Here is a 22,738-nt window from a genome sequence, read left to right as displayed (position 1 = left end):
GCAGCTTCATGCCAGGGCACGGCTGCAGGGCTGGTGCCGCAGGTCAGGAGATGCACGAGTGGACCCGGATGGATAACAGATGAAGAAAAAAAAGGAAACAAGCGATCATGAAAAATTGCAGTCTCAACATCCAGGCTTGTGAAAGAGCCAAAGGCTCAGGAAGATCTTCAATTTTGAGAGGGAGAAAGACAGAGTTGAATTCGGAACAGACCAGCTTGTTCTTCATTCTCACCAATCCCTGACGGCTATAGACCCTCACAGGGACTTAGAAGGCCTTCTAAAGCTCAATTGCCTTAGCAAAAACAAGCAGGATGAAGACACACAGCAGTGGCTCTAAACTTAATCTACCCCTTTTTTCCTGATGTTAGGGATGATAGAACAAAGCAGGAGATTGGCCCAGGGACATAGAGACTAAGAGTGAAGCTCTCTAGCCCTATACCTAGGAGGCATGTGGCCCTGGAGTTCCTGCCTGAATCCCGGAGCCTGAAAGCCTCATTCAGCAGTTGTGTTAGCACCAAGTGTCTGGGATTCCTTTGCTGGTCCCTACGCCTTCCTCCAAACAAGTCACTCCCTCAGCACCTGCAGTTTCTGCAATCCTTGCCAAAATAATAATGTCATTGATCAACAGAAGTTCAGCTTCTAACCCTTTCCATTTCATGCTTCCTTCACATTGCTGGCTAGACATTCTCTTCTGTGTTACTACTTGGTTCAGCCTCTGAACCAAGCAGTGCAGAAAATATGTTTAAGGCGATTAAATGTCTACAGGCTCCATCTCCATTCAGGAAGTTTCCCCTTGAGTCACCAGCATCTGGTACTTACTCCTGATAAGAGCCCCCATCTCCATCCTGCCAGGCCCGCTCCTCTCCACTTCCTGGCCCGGCTCAATAGTACCATGTTGCCAGGGCCAAATGTGACACCAAGGGCTTGCCCCATGCTCGCCTCAGAGGCTTCTCAATCTCATTCTCAGAATGCCCTTGCTTGGATTTAACCTCCCAGCAACCTTCTTGCAGAATACTCACACTTACCAGCCCCATTGCACAAGAGCTTACAGCTTGTGAGTTGCCCCTTTTCACCAGGTAAATGTATGCTTTTCTTTTCCATCAGGAAAGGAATCCCAGACACTTGGTGCTAACCCAACTGCTGAATGAGGCTTTCAGCCTCTGGGATACAGGCAGGAACTCCCGGGCCATATTCTTCCTAGGTATAAGGCTAGAGAGCCTTCACTCTTAATCTGTATGTCCCGGGGTCAATCTTCTGCTTTGTTCTCCCATCCCTAACGTCAGAAAAAAAGGAGGTGGATTAAGTTTAAAGCCATTGCTCTGTGTCTCCATCTTGCTTGTTTTTGCTAAAGCAACTGAGTCTTAGAGGGTCTTCTAAGTCCCTGTGAGGCTTTACAGCTGTCAGGGATTGCTGAGAATGAAGAACAAGCTGCTGGGCTGTTCTGAATTCTTGCTTTGAGCTCCTATCTGACTTGCATACCCACCTGTGGGCTCAGAAGATGCTGTGAGGATATAAATATATATGAATGCAGAATTTGACAGTGGTAATATCTTTATGCATATCTGTCTCCCTGGCTAGGCTTAAGGAAAGGGTCTTGTCATGATCTGCTTTCCATTCTCATGCAGAGCACAGAGTCGGGTGATAATGAGTGAATGTGCTGGGTAGATGAGTGGATGGCCTGAAGGCTCTGCAGTGTCCCAGAATGGCTGCTGACCTGTCCATCTCACTGCCAGGAGTTGAAAAGATGTCATGCACAGATGTCATACACGTTAAGCCTTCTTTTCACCATGGCACTTCTTCTAGACCATAATAATCTGTCTCTTCTCTTGCACGGTCCGCTGCACCTAGTCCCCAAAACCTAGCAGACAATGATGTAATGACTTAAATTGCTCCTTAATTGTGTTAGTGTGTATGTGTGAAAATTTTATCTTATTCTCAAGACTGTAAGTCCCTGAAGTGCAAGAATATTTTGCATGTCTCAGGGCTTATGGGAGTACTGATAAACATTTATGGAGCACTTATTATGTATCAAGCAGTGTGCTAAGATTTACACGAATTTGCCTCATTTGATTCAGGGACTCAGAAGGATCTTAAACAAGTGAGGAGAACAGAAGCAGAAACCTAGCCAGATGATAGTAAGCTGGCCTCTGAGCCTGAGTTCTAGTCCCAGCTCTGCCACTCATCACCCCAGGGCCTGAGCAGTCAGCCTATTCCCAGAATGGGTTCGGCTCCCTGTTCATTCAAACAAGGAGACTGGGATGAGTGAAAATGGAGGAGCTCCCCCGCATTGTAAATTCTACCAGTCATGGTTCTAAACACTCCGGCGGGCGCACCACAACAGGACAGAGATGCCCTGATCCAGAAGGAATGCTGCTCCTTCTCCAGCCCAGGCACATACTGTATTACAGTAATGAGAGCCTTGGCCGCTTTAAATATCACAAAACAAAAACAACGGCAGCCCAAGTTCATCATCCCCATCCAGACCACAGAGGAGCGCACCACCAGGCCGAGGCCAGAGCGAGATGGTGAGAGAAGCCCACATAGTCGCTTTCAGGGATCCACTGGCTCATGGCTGGAATGAAAATCACCAATGGCAGGGCCCGTTAAGAGGCGGTCAGAGAGACAGCCGGCAAGTTCACGCTGGGACAAAGAGGCCCTGGTTGTATTGAGATGGGAGATCTGGAATCCTGGATCCACCAGAGATGAGCTGGTGCCAAGCCTGAGGCTACAGGAACCACGGCCTCGCACCTCTGGAAGAGCCAGGAGAGTCCAGCCAAAGGTTCCCACAGAAATGAGGCTACAGTCTCCCTCTGGGTCCTGGGAGGCATCCGCAAAGCAGAACAGCAAACGTTAATCAGGAGGGCCAGAGTGGGTAAGCATGCAGAAAGCTCCGGAGCCGAGTCCTTTTCCTCTCAATGCTTCTCCGGAAAGCAAAAGGGAAAATCTTCAGGGGATTCTAACAGGCCCTCCACGGAGAACCCCTGGAAGCAAGAACTATGCTGTTGACCTCACCACAGAGCGTCCTTAGTAAACCCCCATTATGTAAAATGGCCCAGGACTATTCAGAAGACTTATCAGACAGTGCTATAGACTGGATGTCTGCTCCTCTCAAATTCCTATATTGAAATTCTAACTCCCAATGTGACAGTATTAGGAAGTAGGGCCTTTGAGAAGTGATTAGGTCATGAGAGTGGAGCCCTCTTTCAGTGTCCTTTTCAAAGAGACTCCGCAGTCAGGCACAGTGGCTCATGCCTGTAATCCCAGAACTTTGGGGGGCTGAGATGGGCGGATCACGAGGTCAGGAGTTCGAGACCAGCCTGACCAATATGGTGAAACCTTGTCTCTACTAAAAATACAAAATAGCTGGGTGGGGTGGCAGGCGCCTGTAATCCCAGCTACTCAGGAAGCTAAGGCAGGAAAATCACTTGAACGTGGGAGGTGGAGGTTGCAGTGAGCTGAGATCATGCCACTGCATTCCAGCCTGGGTGATGGAGCAAGACTCTGTCTCAGAAAAAATTAAAAGAGACCCCGTACAGGTGGCCGGCAAGATGGCTGAATAGGAATAGCTCTGGTCTGCAATTCCTATAGAGGTCAAGGCAAAAGGTGGGTGATTTCTGCATTTCCACTGAGATGAGGTACCTGGCTCATCTCATCAGGACTGGTTAGACAGTGAGTACAGCCCAGGGAGGGCGAGCTGAAGCAAGATGGGGCAATGCCTCATCCGGGAAGTGCAAGGGATTGGGGACCTCCCTCCCCTAATCAAGGGAAGCCATAAGGGACTGTGCTGTGAGGAATGGGGCATTCAGCCCAGACACTATGCTTTTCCCACAGTCTTCAAAACCCACAGACCAGGAGATTCCTAAGGTGCCTACACCACCAGGGCCCTGGGTTTCAAGCACAAAACTGACCATTTGGGCAGACACTGAGGTAGCTGCAGGAGGTTTTTTTTTTTCATATCCCAATGGTGCCTGGAATGCCAGCAAGACAGAACTGTTCACTCCCCTGGAAAAGGGGCTGAAGCCAGGGAGCCAAGTGGTCTAGCTCAGTGGATCCCACCCCCATGGATCCCAGCAAGCTAAGATCTACTGGCTTGAAATTCCTGCTGCCAGCACAGCAGTCTGCAGTCGACCAGGGACGCTTGAGCTTGGTGTAGGGAAGGGTGTCCGCCATTACTGAGGCTTGAGTAGGTGGTTTTCCCCTCACAGTGTAAACACAGCCAGGAAGTTTGAACTGGGTGGAACCCACCATAGCTCGGCAAAGCAGCTGTAGCCAGACTGCCTCCCTGATTCCTCCTCTCTGGGCAGGGCATCTCTGAAAGAAAGGCAGCAGCCCCAGTTGGGGCTTATAGATCAAACTCCCATCTCCCTGGGACAGAGCACCTGGGGGAAAAGGCGGCTGTGGGCACAGCTTCAGCAGACTTAAATGTTTCCGTCTGCCGGCTCTGAAGAGAGCAGTGGATCTCCCAGCACAGCACTCAAGCTCTGCTAAAGGACAGACTGCCTCCTCAAGTGGATCCCTGACCCCCATGCCTCCTGACTGGGAGAAACCTCCCAGGAGGGGTCAACAGTCATCTCATACAGGAAAGCTCCAGCTGGCATCTGGCAGGTGCCCCTCTGGGACAAAGCTTCCAGAGGAAGGAACAGCAGCAATCTTTGCTGTTCTGCAGCCTCCACTGGTGATACCCAAGCAAACAGGGTCTGGAGCAGACCTGCAGCAAACTCCAACAAACCTGCAGCAGAGGGTCCTGACTGTTGGAAGGAAAACTAACAAACAGAAAGGTATAGTATCGACATCAACAAAAAGGACGTCCATACAAAAACCCCATCTGAAGGTCACCCACGTCAAAGACCAAAGGCAGATAAATCCACCAAGATGAGGAAAAAACAGCACAAAAAGGCTGAAAATTCCAAAAACTAGAATGCCTCTTCTCCTCCAAAGAATCACAACTCCTCACCAGTAAGGGAACAAAACTGGACAAAGAATGAATTTGATTAATTGACAGAAGTAGGCTTCAGAAGGTGGATAATAACGAACTCCTCTGAACTAAAGGAGCATGTTCTAACCCAATGCAAAGAAGCCTAAGAACCTTGAAAAAAGGTTGGACAAATTGCTAACTACAATAACCAGTTTAGAGAACATACATGACTGGATGGAGCTGAAAAACATAGCATGAGAACTTCATTAAGCTTACACAAGTATCAGTAGCTGAATCAATCAAGCGAAATAAAGTATATCAGAGATTGAAGATCAACTCAATGAAATAGAGCATGAAGACAAGATTAGAGAAAAAAGGATGAAAAGGAATGAACAAAGCCTCCAAGAAATATGGGACTATGTGAAAAGATCAAACCTATGTTTGATTGGTGTACCTGAAAGTGACAGGAAGAATAGATCCAAGTTGGAAAACACTCTTCAGGATATTATCCAGGAGAACTTCCCCAACCTAGCAAGACAGGCCAACATTCAAATTCAGGAAATAAACAGAACATCACAAAGATACTCCTCAAGAAGAGAAACCCCAATACACATAATCATCAGATTCACCAAGGTTGAAATGAAGGAAAAAATATTAAGAGTAGCCAGAGGGAAAGGTCAGGTTATGCACAAAGGGAAGCCCATCAGACTAACAGTGGATATCTCTGCAGAAACCCTACAAGCCAGTAGAAAGTGGAGGCCAATATTCAACATTATTAAAGAAAAGAATTTCAACCCAGAATTTCATATCCAGCCCAACTAAGCTTCATAAGCGAAGGAGAAATGAAATCCTTTACAGACAAGCAAATGCTGAGAGATTTTGTACCAACAGGCCTGCCTTACCAGAGCTTTTGAAGGAAGCACTATATATGGAAAGGAAAGACCAGTACCAGCCACTGCAAAAAATCATACCAAATTGTAAAGACCATTGACATTATGAAGAAACTGCATCAACAGGCAAAATAACCAGCTAGCATCATAATGAAAGGATCGAATTAACACATAAAAACATTAACCTTAAATGTAAATGGGCTAAATGCCCCAATTAAAAGACACAGACTGGCAAATTGAATAAAGAGTCAAGATTCATCAGTGTGCTATATTCAGGAGACCCACCTCACATGCAAAGACGCACATGGGCTCAAAATAAAGGGATGGAGGAAGATTTATCAAGCAAATGGAAAGAAAGAAAAAAAAAAAAAGGTAGGGGTTGCAATCCCAGTCTCTGATAAAGCATATATTAAACTAACAAAGATCAAAAAAGACCAAGAAAGGCATTACATAATGGTAAAGGGATCAATGCAACAAGAAGACCTAACAATCCTAAATATATATGCAACCAATACTGAAGCATCCAGATTCATAAAGCAAGTTCTTAGAGACCTACAAAGAGACTTAGACTCCCACACAAAAATAGCGGGAGACTTTAAACCCACTGTATTATTAGACAGATCAACAAGACAGAAAATTAACAAGGATATTCAGGACTTGAACTCAGCTCTGGACCAAGGGGACCTAATAGACATCTACAGAATTCTCCACCCCAAATCAACAGAATACACATTATTCTCAGCACCACATCACACTTATTCTAAAATTGACCACATACTTGGAAGTAAATCACTCCTCAGCAAATGCAAAAGAACAGAAATCATAACACAGTACAAACAAATTAGAACTCAGGATTAAGAAACTTACTCAAGACTGCACAACTACATGGAAACTGAACAACCTGTTCCTGAATGACTACTGGGTTATATAACGTTATATAACAAAATTAAGGCAGAAGTAAATAAGTCCTTTGAAACCAATGAGAACAAAGATGTGATGTACCAGAATCTCTGGGACACAGCTAAAGCCATGTTTAGAGGGAAATTTATAGCACTAAATGCCCACAAGAGAAAGTGAGAAAGATCTAAAATTGACACCATAACATCACAATTAAAAAAACTAGAGAAGCAAGAGCAAACAAATTCAAAAGTTAGCAGAAAACAAGAAATAACTCAGATCAGAGTAGAACTGGAGGAGATAGAGACACAAAAAAATTCTTCAAAAAATCCGTGAATCCAGGAGCTAGTTTTTTGAAAAAAATCCATGAAATCCAGGAGTTATTTTGTTAAACAGATAGACTGCTAGCCAAACTAATAAATAAGAAAAGAGGAAATAATCAAATAGACACAATAAAACAATGATAAAGGGGCTATCACCACTGATCCCACAGAAATGCAAACCACCATCAAAGAACACTATAAACACCTCTATGCAAATAAACTAGAAAATCTAGAAGAAATGGTTAAATTCCTGGACATATACACCCTCCCAAGACTAAACCAGGAAGAAGTTGAATCCCTGAATCAACCAATAATAAGTTCTGAAATTGAGGCAGTAATTAATAGCCTAACCAAAAAGAACCCCAGGACCAGACTGTTTCACAGCCAAATTCTACCAGAGGTACAAAGAGGAACTGGTACCATTCCTTCTGAAACTATTCCAAACAATAGAAAAGGAGGGACTTCTGCCTAACTCATTTTATGAGGCCAGCATCATCCTGATACCAAAACCTGGCAGAGACAAACACAAAAAGAATAATATTTCAGGCCAATATCCCTGATGAACATCGATGTGAAAATCCTCAATAAAACTGGCAAACCAAATCCAGCAGCACATCAAAAGCCTTATCCACCATGATCAAGTTGGCTTCATCCCTGGGATGCTAGGCTGGTTCAACATATGCAAATCAATAAATATAATATATCACATAAACAGAACCAATGACAAAAACCACATGATTATCTCAATAGATGCAGAAAAGGCCTTCGATAAAATTCAACACCCCCATGCTAAAAATTCTCAATAAACTAGGTATTGATGGAACATATCTCAAAACAATAAGAGCTATTTATGATAAACCCACAGCCAATATCATACTGAATGGGCAAAAGCTGGAAGCATTCCCTTTGAAAGCTGGTACGAGACAAGGATGCCCTCTCTCACCATTCCTATTTAACATAGTATGGGAAGTTCTGACCCGGGCAATCAGGCAAGAAAAAGAAATTAAGGGTATTCAAATAGGAAGAAAGGAAGTCAAATTGTCTCTGCTTGCAGATGACATGATTGTATATTTACAAAACCCCATTGTCTCAGCCCAAAATCTTCTTAAACTGATAAGCAACTTCAGCAAAGTCTCAGGATACAAAATAAATGTGCAAAAATCACAAGCATGCCTATACATGTATAACAGACAAACAGCAAGCCAAAGCATGAGTGACCTCCTGTTCACAATTGCTACAAAGAGAATAAAACATCTAGGAATGCAACTTACAAGGGATGTGAAGGATCTCTTCAAGGAGAACTAAAAACCACTGCTCAAGAAAATAAGAGAGGACACATACAAATGGAAAAACATTCCACACTGATGGATAGGAAGAATCAATATTGTAAGAATGGCCATACTGCCCAAAGTAATTTATAGAATCAACGCTATCCCCATCAAGCTACTATTGACTTTCTTCACAGAATTAGGAAAAACTACTTTAAATTTCATACAGAACCAAAAAAGAGCCCATATAGCCAAGACAATCCTAAGCAAAAAGAACAAACCTGGAGGCATCATGCTACCTGACTTCAAACTATACTACAAGGTTACAGTAACCAAAACAGCATGGTACTGGTACCAAAACAGAGATATAGACCAATGGAACAGAACAGAGGACTCAGAAATAACACAATACATCTACAACCATCTGGTGTTTGATAAACCTGACAAAAACAAGCAATAGGGAAAGAATTTTATATTTAATAAATGGTGTTGGGAAAACTGGCTAGCCATATTCAGAAAACTGAAACTGGACCCCTTCCTTACACCTTATACAAAAATGGGATTAAAGACTTAAATGTAAGACCTAAATCCATAAAAACCCTAGAAGAAAACCTAGGGAATACCATTGAGGTCATAGTCACGGCAAAGACTTCATGACGAAAACACCAAAAGCAATGGCAACAAAAACCAAAATAGACAAATGGGATCTCATTAAATTAAAGAGCTTCTGCACAGCAAAATAAACTATTATCAGAGTGAACAGGCAACCTACAGAATGGGAGAAATTTTTTGCAATCTATCCATCTGACAAAGGGATAATATCCAGAATCTATAAGAAATTAAACAAATTTACAAGAAAAGAACAACTTCATGAAAAAGTGGACAAAGGATACGAACAGACACTTCTCAAAAAAAGACATTTATGCAGCCAAAAAATATATTTAAAAAAGCTCATCATCACCGGTCATTAGAGAAATGCAAATCAAGACCTCAATGAGATACTATCTCACGCCATTTAGTATGGCAATCATTAAAAAGTCAGAAAACAACAGATGCTGGAGAGGATGTGGAGAAATAGGAATGCTTTTACACTATTGGTGGGAGTGTAAATTAGTTCAACCATTGTGCAAGACAGTGTGGTGATTCCTCAAGGATCTAGAACTAGAAACACCATTTGATCCAGCAATCCCATTACTGGATATATACCCAAAGGATTATAAATCATTCTACTGTAAAGACACATGCACACATATGTTTATTGACACACTATTCACACTAGCAAAGACTTGGAACCAATGCAAATGCCCATCAACAATAGACTGGATAAAGAAAATGTGGCACATATACACCATGGAATACTACGCAGCCATAAAAAAGGATGAGTTCATGTCCTTTGCAGGGACATGGATGAAGCTGGAAACCATCATTCTCAGTAAACTGACACAAGAACAGAAAACCAAACACCACATGTTCTCACTCATAAGTGGGAGTTATACAATGAGAACGTATGGGCACAGAGAGGGAACATCACACACTGGGGCCTGTCTGGGGGAGGGGGAACAGGGGAGGGAGAGCATTAGGAGAAATACCTAGTGTAGATGATGGTTTGATGGGTGCAGCTAACCACCATGTCATGTGTATACCTATGTAACAAACCTGCACATTGTGCACTTGTATCCCAGAACTTAAAATATAATAATAATAAAAGAGATTCCACAGAGATCCCTCATCCCTTCCACCATGTGAGGACACAGCAAGAACGTGCCATCCATAAACCAGGCAGTGGGTCCTAACCAGATCCTGAATCTGCCAGCACGTTAATCTTGAATGTCCTAGCCTCCAGGACAATGAGAAATAAATTTCTGTTGTTGATAAGGTACCTGGACTATCTTTTTTTGTTGTAGTATCCAAATGGGCTAAAGTAGGTAGTTATTTGATGTTAGTATGTGTCAAATCAGGGTGAAAAGCGTGTAAATGAAGCAACTCCCCACATGGACAATGAATAAGGCTCATGCACACTCTTCCTGCAGAAGCGGCTCAGCTGCCCCTTTACCACTCTCAGGCTGTTTGACACCACTGCTCCAGGGCATTTCCTAGTGATTGGGGACTGCAACAGGCATTTATCTCAGGACAGGTAGGGGTTAGGGGCAGGAAGATGCTTTTTCTATATCCCATCTGCCCCATAATAAATGGCACCTCTACTGGAATAGAAAATTGATAAAAGATTTGCCAATATTATTTGTTTGATAGCAAAGACACATGGGCAACTCTTTCCTAAGCTGTAGGTTCTTTGCAGGATAAGGCTTCTCAATACCTGTGTGAGCCAGGGCTTTACAAGGGAGGCTGAAGGTCTAAAATCAAGTGAAGGATGCCACCGCTTCTGCCAAGATTCTGCTCAGCATTAACTGTAGGAATGTGCAGAGAGCAACAGGAGCCAATGGCTTGTGATGTCACCAATCCCATGGGGATCCCGGCATGTGCACAAAGTATCAAACTCATTTTGGAAAGACAGACACACTCTGAAAAGGCTGGAGTTGAGTGGAGGGGGAGAAGCTATGGAAAAATATCTGTTGGATATGGAAACCAGAAACTGGAATAACTACCTAAGGGGAGCTTATGTGATTTCAGCACCTCCTTCCTGAGATCAGTTTTGTGAGGCTCCTAGAACACTGCCTGGTCTGCCCTTGAAGGTGAAGATAGTATCTTTCTTTATCACCACTGAATCCCTGACATCTAACACAGTGCCTGCCACAGACAGGTGACCAGGAAATATTCATGAATTCACATATGGTGGGTGCTCAATAAACTGTGTTCCCTTGTTTACATTCTTAATCTCTTCTACCTCAGGAACTTAAGCCAACTGGAAGTTCGTGTCCTGTTTGCCACATGAGGCTGGTACTAAATGGACAACACTGCTCAGAACACGCCCTCTTCTCGTCTTCCATCTGCCCTCTCTTCCTCCCTCACACTCACCCCCTTCCGAAGAGAACAACAGCATAATCGCAGGCTCTCCACGACCTTCCCTTCTCTGAACACCTCGCTGATGCTGATAACATTCTCTTGAACTGGAAGCTAATTTTTTTCCATATGATTCAATCTTATCTTTATTTTTATCTCATTTGCATAGTGCCAAATATAATATGTTTATCTCATTATAAACTCACTGATGTCAGGAACTAATACATTGTGTACAGGCATTGTGGCACCTAGCACAAATGCCTTATATATTTCTGAACAAACTGCACACACTCTCTATCCCAAGCTATGACTTTCCTACTTAGACTTTATGCTTTGTCACTCAATCTAGTCTTTTTCCCTCAAACATAGTCCCAACTTTCAAAAGGAAAAGATGACTTGAAATATTCATTAACCAGCATTTATCGAGATCTTATTACATATCAGAAAATATGCTAGGTGATGAAGAAAAAATGTATACACAGAGAGAGAGAGAGTATAAAAGATCAGAAATGCCACAGTTTAAGTCACGTTCTCTATTAAAGCCAAGGGAGTTAGCTAGCTGAGTGGCTTAGTGGAAACACCATCTGACCAGCTGCTGAACTAACGGTATAATCTTGGATGAGACAAATATTCTCCCTGAGCCTCTGATTCTTAATCCTTCACAATGTAAGGAAGACATATCCTCCCTCACATTATGTTCCTTCTGGACAAGAGCAGTACCAAAGCTTATGTGATTAGATCCTATGGTAGAGAATAAATATGCTATAGCTATTGGCGTAAGAATGAGAACCATGAGGTTGAAATGAGTAACATTTAAACTGCATGTAGAACCAACTATATTTAAGTTCACATCAATAGACCACATACTCAGAGACTCTAGTAGTAACAGACATTCAATGAATGACCTACACTCAGAGTCACACACATGAATCTAGTTGGGTAGGGAATATCTATTCAAAGCCAAGAGCCAACAATATAAGATGATACATTGTTCATGTTCTTACCACTTAATAGTTGTAAAGAATGATTCTATCTACTATGGTCAGCTAGAAAAAGTGTTTTAAGCTACAAACTTACATTAGTAAATTACCTCGATTTTTTTTTTTTTCCAATTCTTCTTCCCATAGCTTATGGCCAAGAGCCATATGGCTTGTAAACATATGAACACTCCCACATGACCATACCATCTACTCATGTAAATATCAAAGCTGATCATTGTTACCTTGCATTTTCTGCAAATGCCATCTGGCCCAGATTCTGTGGCAAAACTTCTATATATTAGGCTATCCTCTACTACAGCTGAATTGTTTAAAGCAGGTTTTTCTGAACTTGCTGCTTGCATGGGACCTAAGTATAAGCTGCTTGCATACCAGTATAAGCTGGAGGAGAAGGTAAAGGGATTTAAAGAGGGTCTTTTCTCCAGCTGATGGGAGAATTCAAAAATTTTCTAAAAAGAATGGAAGAAATAATCCAAGAAGGAAGACAGAGTGACAGTAATTGCAATGAACAAAGATGAAGAATATGATTCAGAACTTTGTGCAAAATAACGCCATGAGATGAGGATGCTGGGAAGAAAAATAAGATAAAGAGGGAAAAAAGGAGAATCCCAAACTGTACAACTGAAACTAATAAAAAGAATTAGACTCTTCTCAGAGAAGGTAAATTGGGCTTTGTGACAAGAAAGCTATGTCTCCAGGATGCGAAGTTTCAAGGAGCTTAATACAATTCCTGCGGGAAGATAAAAGTGGTGATGGAGGACTCCCTACCAAGAAAAGAAGGGGATTTACTGAAAGACCTTGGAATGTTTCACGTAGAAAAAAGAAAACTACATGGGACTCGATGATGGTCTTCAAATGTGATGCCCTATTCTGAAATAGAGGAATTCAGATCATACAACAGAATTCCAAAGTCATGACTAAGAGAGTTGCAGAGAGACAGATTTTAATCAAAAATAAGAGGGAACACCCTAAAAATTAGAGCCATCCAAAAATGGGCTGTGCTTCATTGTGAGGTTATGAGCTCCGCACTACTGGAAATAGTCAAGTAGAGGCTGATTGATCATCTTATTTGTGAGGTTGTAGGGAGGCTCCTTCTTCACGTAGGATACTGGGTTAGATAACTTTTTAGATCCCTTTCAGTTTTAATAATCTATGTGTCTGTTTGCCAGAGTGCAAAAGCAGGGTAACTTGACATCAGCCTGACACAGAAAGCAAATGGATACACATGAGCTCAAAGAGCTACCTTATTCATACTGATACAGAGTCAAGGCCTTGCATAGCAATAGCTTATGGCCAAGAGCCATGTGGCTTGTAAACATAGGAACACTCCCACATGACCATACCACATGCACATGCAAATGCCAGAGCTGATCAGTTACCTTCCACTTTCTGTAAACGCCGTCTGGCCCAGATTCTGTGGCAAAATTTGTATATCAGACTATCCTCTACTACAGCTGAATTGTTTAAAGCAACTTTGAGCTTCAAAAGTAAGATCTGGAGGACAAAATCACGTTTCCAAGAGAATCGGGTCAACCTATTTAATACCACTTAATAGGTATAAAGAATGATTCCATCTACTATAGCCAGCTATAAAAAGTGTTTTAACCTACAAACATACATTAGTAAATTTCCTCTGTTGTTTTTTTCAGTTCTTCTTCCCATGCCCTGATCTCTCCAACTCCTAAATTATTTATCAGCGTCTTGAATACCGTTGAAATATATACCAACACTGCCCAGTGTTTCTCCTGAGCACTGCTGAATGTGGTAAAATTTCATTTCACTACAACATATGTAGAAGACAGAATACAAAAAAGAAAACACTGGGTTGATCACACAGCACATCGTTTCCTTTCCTGTCTCAGCCAGTAGCTGTAAGTGGTTTTAGGATCTGAACTATGCCATTTCCGCAGTGCCCTGCAAGTGATTAATGATCCTGAGTAACACCTCATAGAGGCATCTTCTCAATAACACCTCCTCCAAAGTCTTGCTGTGACCCCAAATCCCAATAGTAGAGTAAGATTCTCATTGTTTCCAAAATTTTGGTTAGAATGCATGCTTTAACATGTATAGTGAAAGGATGACCCAGCCCCAGCATGCTCATGTTTCTATGCAAATACCTCCTCTTGTGTAGAGGTCTGCAAGTATACCAGATTCCCAAGGGCGAAATCATGTGATAAAAAGGCTGAAGGCTCAGCACTCTCCATACTATGCTGGAGTCTCAAAGTCTTGGCTGCCTGAGAATAAAATATTCCCCTGGGTATGAATCTTCAATATGGCATGCAAATAAATGAGTTGCATGATGTCCTTGACCTAGCTCCCTGAAAAAGGATGTGGCATACAAAACTGAGTGTCTGGGTCATAGTCATGGGGTCCACAATGGTCCAGTAGACATTGCACTCACAAGGTCCTGAGCCTGGGTAGGATCCAGGGCTGATAAGGAGCACATTTACCCACAAAAGCAAAAGATAGTGTTGCCAGTAGAAGCCAGGATATTGTCGCCAAACATCAGGTGAGGGGTGGGAAAATCATATGGTTGGAATCCTGAAATATTGACAAGAAGAAACGGTGAGAGATAGGGTCAGGGCAAGGTCATGGTCACTGCAAATGTGCTAGACATCCACCTCTGTGTGGTCCATTGAAGTTTAAAGACGCTGTCCCGTGAGTAACCACCTTTGTTTGAAAATAGAGTTGCAGATGCTTATGATTATAGTAGAGCACGTGTGGGAAATCCCTTTCCTAACGAACTGAGCTACATATCAACTTAGGACGAGGTGACAGTAGAAGCTAATTAGGAGGAAAATATCTTTCCGAGTGTTATCTAAATTATCTGCAAACCCCCAAATCTTGGTGTTTATGTCTAGGAATTTTACTGTAGAACTTTGCATCTCATTTTTATGTCTGTGTGTTTTAAAACTAAAACTGGATTTTCACTTGGATAAAATTGATGGCATTTGCAGAAATAATGACTGAGTATTATAGAAAGGAGATAAAAGTGAGCTTAAGAGAAGTTGAATTCATTGAAGATATTCTACATTTTGCTTTTATTTTTTCATGCTTTGAATGGAACAAACAAGAAGCAGAGACTGGCATAACAGTGTCCAACCACCTGCTGGGCAGTGTGCAGGAACCAGATCGCACAACCACATGTAGCCTCAAGCTGTTCTCCCACAACACCCCACACTCTTCAAAACCAATGTTCATGACAGTCAGCAATCTCAAATTGGAATAGCTGCTAGAGTCACTTTTTCACAGAAATTTGGTCTCATAGTACAAGACAAGGTAAGTGCTATTCCTTAAACAGGTGATATTTGGAAGCAGAAGTGTCCAGAGACAAGGCAGAATTGGAAAAAGGAGATATAAATCAATGCAAGTAGAACAAACATAGGTCCTTTAGAGGAAATTGTTAAGTCACTGTGGCCTAGCAAGGCAAGTGCTTAGATTTATAAGGCTAACAACGTAAATTTCAATTCAACTCTGCACATGGTTTTTCAGAAGGTATTGAGAAATTCAAATGTCTCTTATCTGTTCTGAAAATTTCCTTGCCCCACATTCACAGGCAACAGGGAGCGCTGGCATAAGTTAGAAGCCCATGCTAGCCTTCTCCTGAATCTCCTATTATGGGAGCTTCCCACTGCAGACAATCTTGGTTAAAGAAGCATAAGTCCCAGAGAATATCCTCATAGTACAGACAATCCCGAAAGGATTACAGATTATAAAGTTTCTCACTGTATGAGTCAAACAGGGTAATTTCAAGCTAGGGAAGGCATGTTGATCTTCCCTCCTTTTCCTCAAAAATCCCCAGGACAGGGCTTTAGAAATAAAGCACATTAGTACGAGGCAATGAATTGTGGGAGGTCTCCAAAGCCAGCAATGGGAATGACGGGGGAGAATCCTCTGAATAAGCCCCTCAGACTGCTGCATTGCTTAAGAGGAGAATGGTAAATTACCAGGTGCCTACAAGCCTCCCAGTGGCCAGCTTCTGTTGGTAGAAACATTCCTAATGCAACCTTCTCCCAGCCCTGAGATGCTTGAGCCATGCCCACCTATACACAGCAGGAGTTAGGGGAGAGGCAGGCAAAGGATAGTGCAATGCTAATCATAGTGCTAGATTTCGACCCAGCTTGAGATGGAAACTATTCCCCCTGCTCCCCTGAAAAATAATCACCATGGCATATCCAGAAGTAAAAATAAAGGAGAAGGGAGAGTGTATTAAATATATTGTCTGTAATGGGCAGGTCTGGAAGTGGCAGCGAGATTAGACACCTGGAATGGGCACAGACCATGCCTCCCCGGTGCTCTGAACAGCCTCCAATGTGCATACAGCAAGGGGCAAATCGACTCTGGTAAGGAGGGCATCCGCCTGGACAGCTTCTGAGAACTAAAAACCTTAACCGTTCTGCTTGGACACAGTGTCCCATAGAGCTTTGCCATTTGTCTGATCTTACTCCCTTCTCAACTATCCCACCTTCTCCATTTTCCCTTCAGTCAGCTTTCCGTGTTCAATTTCATTCAGCCAAGTGTTCTAAGAAGACAGTTCTCTGCAGATAGACAAGCAGATAAACCGCTAACATGAGTGACCCACAGATTAGCAGATTCTCTTCTCAGTCTCATCGAGGATTTATTTAGTTGGCAGTTGCTGTCTTCAGTGTTCATAGCTATAGATTTTTAGGGCTAGATATGGAGAACTCCAGCCCCTCTAGTTCTACTATCGCTCCACCCACAACCTGACAAGCAGTACAGCTCAGTGGTTGAGCCACAGGCTCTGGAACGAAGGTGCCCAGCTTTAAATCTAAACTCTGACCTTTACTAACTGCATGAGTTTAAGCAAGTTCCTTAACACTCAAGCCTCAGTTTTCTCACAGAAAAATAGGATCCTTTCCAAGAGGACCATCGTGAGGAGTAATCATGAGGGGTCAACGAGTTAATAGCTAGAAACAGTGCTTGGCATGGGTCTTAGCTCTTGCCGTTGAAACAACTGGAGCTGGTCTCATTTCGTAGTAAATGTATTTTGACTATCCCTAGTACACAGCTAGGCTTCATACATACTAAGTAATCATGACATTACAACACCTTGGCAGCAAAAACAAATACAGCCAAAGCAAACAAAAAGCCCCATCCCCTTTGCTCTAATAAGAAACAGTCCAGGTTAGCATGCAGAATTGTCAGGTTCTATCTTGTATTGAAATGTGTTTCTCTGGCTGGGCGCGGTGGCTCATGCCTGTAATCCCAACACTTTGGGAGTCCGAGGCTGTGGATCACGAGGTCAGGAGTTTGAGACCAGCCTGGCCAACATAGTGAAACCCTGTAACTTTTAAAAATACAAAAAATTAGCCAGGTGAGGTGGCAGCTGCCTGTAATCCCAGTTACTTGGGAGGCTGAGGCAGGAGAATCGTTTGAACCCAGGAGGCGGAGGTTGCAGTGAGCCGAGACTACACCACTGCACTCCAGCCGGGGCAACACTGCAAGACTCCGTCTCAAAAAAAAAGAAAAAAAAAAAGAGAAGGAAATGTGTTTCTCCAAGTGGGTCTAACCCCACATTTGCTGGGATACTTCAGTTTTCAGCAAATGACTATGTGAGACTTTGCAGTTTCAAGTTTTCTTTGCCACAAGGTTCTTATGACTTGGATTTTATGACCCACACAAGAGACCACTTGGGTCCCAATAGGAGATGCTCTGTGCACTCCTGGGGTGTCAATCCTTATTTTTTTAAGTGTCTCTAACTCCATCTCTTCTGAGAAACACACACTCTAATCAATAGTCCTTATCCATGAATTTTATGAAGTTCAACAAAAAGATTAACAGAAAAAAAGTTGTTTACATGAATATGTTCCTACTTTCCTACTGAGCTCTCCCCAATAAGATCATGATTAGACTCAAGGTGCACGTAACCTCACCAGCTCCCACTCCCTTCCCAGAATGAGAATGCGGAATTCCACAAAAAGAGGCAGAGCAGTACACGGAGAGGGTTCTATATGAGTCTCTTGTACTGTGCAAATCTCAGCAGAGAGGTGGAGATTCTGGACAGCTGAGTTCAGGAACCCAGGCCCAACAATTGGGAAGTACATACTGGAACCTCAAACAGAGGATTAGCACAGTCAGACAAGTGGGGGCTTTCCAGCTCAGGAGAAGGGTGGCTGGGCAGACAGCAGGGGCAGGGAAGAAGGCTGGGAGGCAGAAGCTGCCTCTGATTTCGGCAGGAAGAGCTGGGCAAATGGCAAGGGTGTGGGTGGAGAGGAGGGAGGAAAGGGGCCTCTCTTACTAAGGCAGTGGTTTGGGCTCCAACCAGAAGGGTGTAGCTGTCAGTTGCATTTGGGGCTGGGGATTGGTGAGGTGCTGGTCCAGCAATTGCCTCCACCAAATGTGCATCCAATCAGTGTCATTTTTCAAGCCCTCACTCAGCTTTGGCCAAAGAGGCTGCAGTGAAAGCCAGAGGCTCCAAGCTGAAACGGGCAGGAGCCTGGAGCTCATGAAATATGACACCCAGAGAGGGAAACCGAAGGGAAAGAATCACAGCCAAACAAACACACCCTTAGCCAGAGCTGGAGCCCAGAGGCCTGAGAGGGGGGCCCTGGACTTTCAGGGGGAGATGGCCAGCTGTTCCCACCCTCCTCCTCTCCAGGGTCACAATTCCCCCAGAAAGGAAAGGTTCTTTTTGCTCAGAGCATGTTCACTCGCCCCACTCACAATTTAGAGAGAGTCCTTTTATAAACCCTTGTTTGGTGAAACTTTTAGTGTTATTTGGTTTAAAAAAAAAAAAAGAAAAAGGAAAAGACACATTTGAATCATTTCAATGTCTTCTGTAGGTCAGAAGCTCTACTGAACCCGTTATATTTATAATCACTTCTCTCCTACCTTTTAACCAATACTGGAATAATGGATAATCCACAGCAATAGAAAACATTTAGCTCTAGAATGAGTTGGTTGATTTACTTTTCAATACATAAGGCAGTAGAACCTAGTCATTAGTAGCCTTGCACGTTTTGAGTCAAAGGAGCTGGGTTCATAGTTCAGCACTACCTCTGACCCGCTATGTGACCTAAGGCAAACCACTCAACCTCTCTGAGCCTCTATTTTCTCATCTGTTAAATGAGAATGATGGCAACAATCCCATATGTCTGTTACTACAGTTAAATAAGATTGTCTATGTAAAGCAGTTATCACAGTGTCTGGCATAAAGCAAGTACTCAATAAACAGTAGCTATGAGTGTATCTGAGGCTCAAACATTTATAACTCTCCAAATAACCCTGTTAAAAGAATTTTTAAAGCCCATTTGAGAGACATTGGCACAGTACTTCATATCCACATTTTAAGTCCCTGCTCAACTTACTTCTAATGCTCATGCCCAGCGGGAAGCAGTAACATCACTCCTCATACTGACGGTACAAAGCATCCACTTAAAAATCAGCTTTCTGGCAAGGCACAGTGGCTCACACCTGTAATCCCAGCACTTGGGGAGGCTGAGGCAGACAGATCACTTGTGCTCAGGAGTTTGAGACCAGTCTGGCCAACGTGGTGTAACCCCATCTCTACTAAAAATACAAAAATTAGCCAGCATGGTGGCGCATGCCTGTAATCCCAGCAACTCAGGCGACTGAGGCACAAGAATTGCTTGCATCTGGGAGGTGGAGGCTGCAGTGAGCCAAGATCGCACCACTGCACTCCAGCCTGGGCGACAGAGCGAGACTCCGTCTCAACAACAAAAAGAAAAAAGAACTGCTTTCTCTTTCTGGCTTGTCTCGCCAGCTTTCCCATCATGTTGAAAGCTTTTGTGTCTTTATGGAGAGACTGTAATAAGTTGGAAAGAATGTCCAACTAGCACGTCAAAAACTTGACAAAATTAATAAAGTTGAACTCAAAATGGTTTTTTTAGGAAGTAAGTCTGAATTCTAGAAATAAGTCACATTAATGATATTGCTCCACAGCCAAAGCAAGACATTTGGATTTCTACATTTGAGTATTTTTCAAAGATACATTCAAAATTCTTGAACAAAAATTTTACATGTGATTGAGTCAAATAAGGTGGTATTAACATGTGAAAGATAATGTTTCTGTATTTGAGAAATTATGTAACACAAAATTACCAGGAAGAAAAAAACTCAAACACAAAGATGGTCTGTTTTTTGTGAGTTGATGAATAATGTCTTGACCGTAAGATATTTCTATCAGTTACTAATAAAAATACTTCTAGATTTTGGTCACATCACAGAAATCTAGCTCAACATGCATTCATTCGTTTAATATTTATTGAGAAATTTCTAAACATCAGGAACTTTGCTCAGTACTATGAATAAATACTATGAATAAGTAACTATGAATAAGTAACTAAGTACTATGAATAAGTAACTATGAATAAGTACTATGAATATGTACAATGAATAAGTACTATGAATAAGTAACTATGAATAAGTAACTAAGTACTATGAATAAGTAACACAGTTACTTCCTACATGTGTCTTACACTTTCACAGGAGGCTCAAAAAGAAAAATTAATGACGGAACGATATGACAAGGTAATGATGGCAGAACAGAGGGACCTGGCCAAGGTTTAAGGGGCAGGAACAGCTTCTCAGACTAAACATCTAAGCTGAGACCTAAGGGATGTGCCAAACGTAAAATAAAGAACACTACAGGCAGAGGCTCCCTGATGAATAAAGACCCAGAGACTAAAGGGCCGTTCCTCAGGCCGAATTCAGGAACGTGAAGTCGCCTTGGTGTGGCTCAAGCATGGAGTGTACAGCATAAGCAGAAAGATCTGAGAGCAGAGGGAAAGCCAAAATCTTGTAGGGCATTTACTCTGAGAGCAAAGCAGAGCCACTGGAGGGCTTTCGGGCACAGGAGTGGTATATCCAATGAGTGCTTTAAAATCAGAAGAGGAAAAAATGGAAATAGAAGGCAGAGTTAAGAAACTGTTGCCCAAATAGGTAACAATGGAGGGGATGGAGAAAAAGTGGACAAACCAGGAGTTCGAGACCAGCCTGGCCAACATGGTGAAACTCTGTCTCTACTAAAAATACAACAATTAGCCGGGCGTGGTGGCACGCGCCTGTAATCCCAACTACTCGGGAGGCTGAGGCAGAAGAATCACCTGAGCCTGCGAGGCGGAGGTTGCAAACTGTAAGAGATTTAGCTATGAAATCAAATAGATCATTATTTGATTGAAATATGAAGGTGAAGAAGAGAGAGAGATGCCAAGAAAGATCCTGCATTTCTTTTGCTTCGGAGGCCAAGGATGCCAGGGCAGGGCCTTTGCACTTACTGCCCTCTCTGCCTAGACTGTTCTTCACGTACCTCTCAGGCTCCCTTACTCACTTCATCCAGGCTCTGGCCCCAAGGCTGCTTGGTCAGAGGTCCTCTTCAATCACTCCATATAAAACAACACCTAGTCAGTGGCCAAACCCCCAGCCCAGCTCCATTATTCTTTATCCTCTAATATCACTTCAGAGTATTTCTTATGCCCTGACTAGTTATATATTTGTCTGTTCAATGACCTTGTTGTCCCCTTGAGAATGTAAGCTCCTTGAGAGTAGCAATTGTTTTTACTTTGTTTCACTCTCAGTATCCAGTTCCTGGCACGTTGTCACTCTCAATATGTCTTTGTTCGATGAATAAACTCATAAAGATAGAAAACGTCAAAAGAGAAACCACAAAGGTGGTCCAGAAACACTCCCTCACTTTCCAACGCTGGTTCTAACACCTTCATTGAGAAGCTCCTTTGCTTTTCAGTTAATGACAATGTAAGATATACAGAAAAGTACACAAATCGCACGTGTAAAGCTCAGTGACAAAGCGAACATACCTGTGTTATCACCACTCACAGCCAGAAATACAACATGCTCAGCGACTCAGAAGCCCCCAACACAGCCCTCCTGGTCACTACCCTCTTGCCCTTCCCCAAAGTATCAGGTAAACTGACATCTAACCTCATGTAGTTTTGTCTGGTTTTGAACTTTATATAAACATAATAACGCCATTTGTCTTCTTTTGTGTTTGGCCCTTTTCACTCAAAATTAGGTTTGTGAGTTTCATCCATGTAATTCTATGGAGCAATATGTCATGCTTTTTCATAGTTTAATAAGATTCCACTTTACAAATAGTTGACAATTTATTTTCTACTATTGATGAACATCTGGGTGTTTCCGATTTGGAGCCATAACTAATGATGCTGTATAAACATTCCAGTACATATTGTTAGGTAAACATATGGATATGCAGTTTTATTAGATTATATCTAGGAGATTAACCGCTGAGTCATAGACTATGCAAATGTATCATTTTAATAAATATTGCCAAAATGTTTTTCAAATAGGTTACACCACGTTTGATTCTTACCAGGAGTGTATGTTATTTCCACTGTTTCAGGTCCTCAATAGCGCTTGGTAATGCAAGTCTGTTTGGGTTTAGCCCTTTGGTAGGTATATAGTGGCATCTCATTTCCCTAGTGACTGAGGTAAATGTGGAGTGAAGGCAAGCTTCTTTTCATATGTCATT

At 42.6% G+C, this 22,738-nt stretch overlaps 1 protein-coding gene across 5 annotated transcripts in view; it reads right to left on the bottom strand.

The window, feature by feature from the left end:
- Positions 1–22,738, bottom strand: part of DDR2 (discoidin domain receptor tyrosine kinase 2) — a 157,770-nt gene that overhangs the window by 68,484 nt on the left and 66,548 nt on the right. The window contains exons 1-2 of one of the 5 annotated variants that reach the window (XM_064370778.1): positions 19,578–19,812; positions 14,651–14,790 (exon numbers count right to left, since the gene is read on the bottom strand). The exons of 2 other annotated variants lie outside the window; for them this stretch is intronic. In XM_064370778.1, the coding sequence (XP_064226848.1) occupies positions 14,651–14,695 (45 nt within the window). In that variant the 5' untranslated portion in view covers positions 14,696–14,790; positions 19,578–19,812. Of the gene's footprint in view, positions 1–14,650; positions 14,791–19,577; positions 19,813–22,738 lie in introns of those variants that run through there. 2 more of the 5 variants (XM_064370777.1, XM_012468879.3) reach the window with 2 other exon arrangements.

The sequence above is a fragment of the Aotus nancymaae genome, unplaced genomic scaffold (assembly GCF_030222135.1).
Source record: "Aotus nancymaae isolate 86718 unplaced genomic scaffold, 86718_ANA_hifiasm-v0.15.2.pri h1tg000108l, whole genome shotgun sequence".
Lineage (NCBI taxonomy): Eukaryota > Metazoa > Chordata > Mammalia > Primates > Aotidae > Aotus > Aotus nancymaae.
This window is presented reverse-complemented; position numbering and strand designations above follow the sequence as displayed.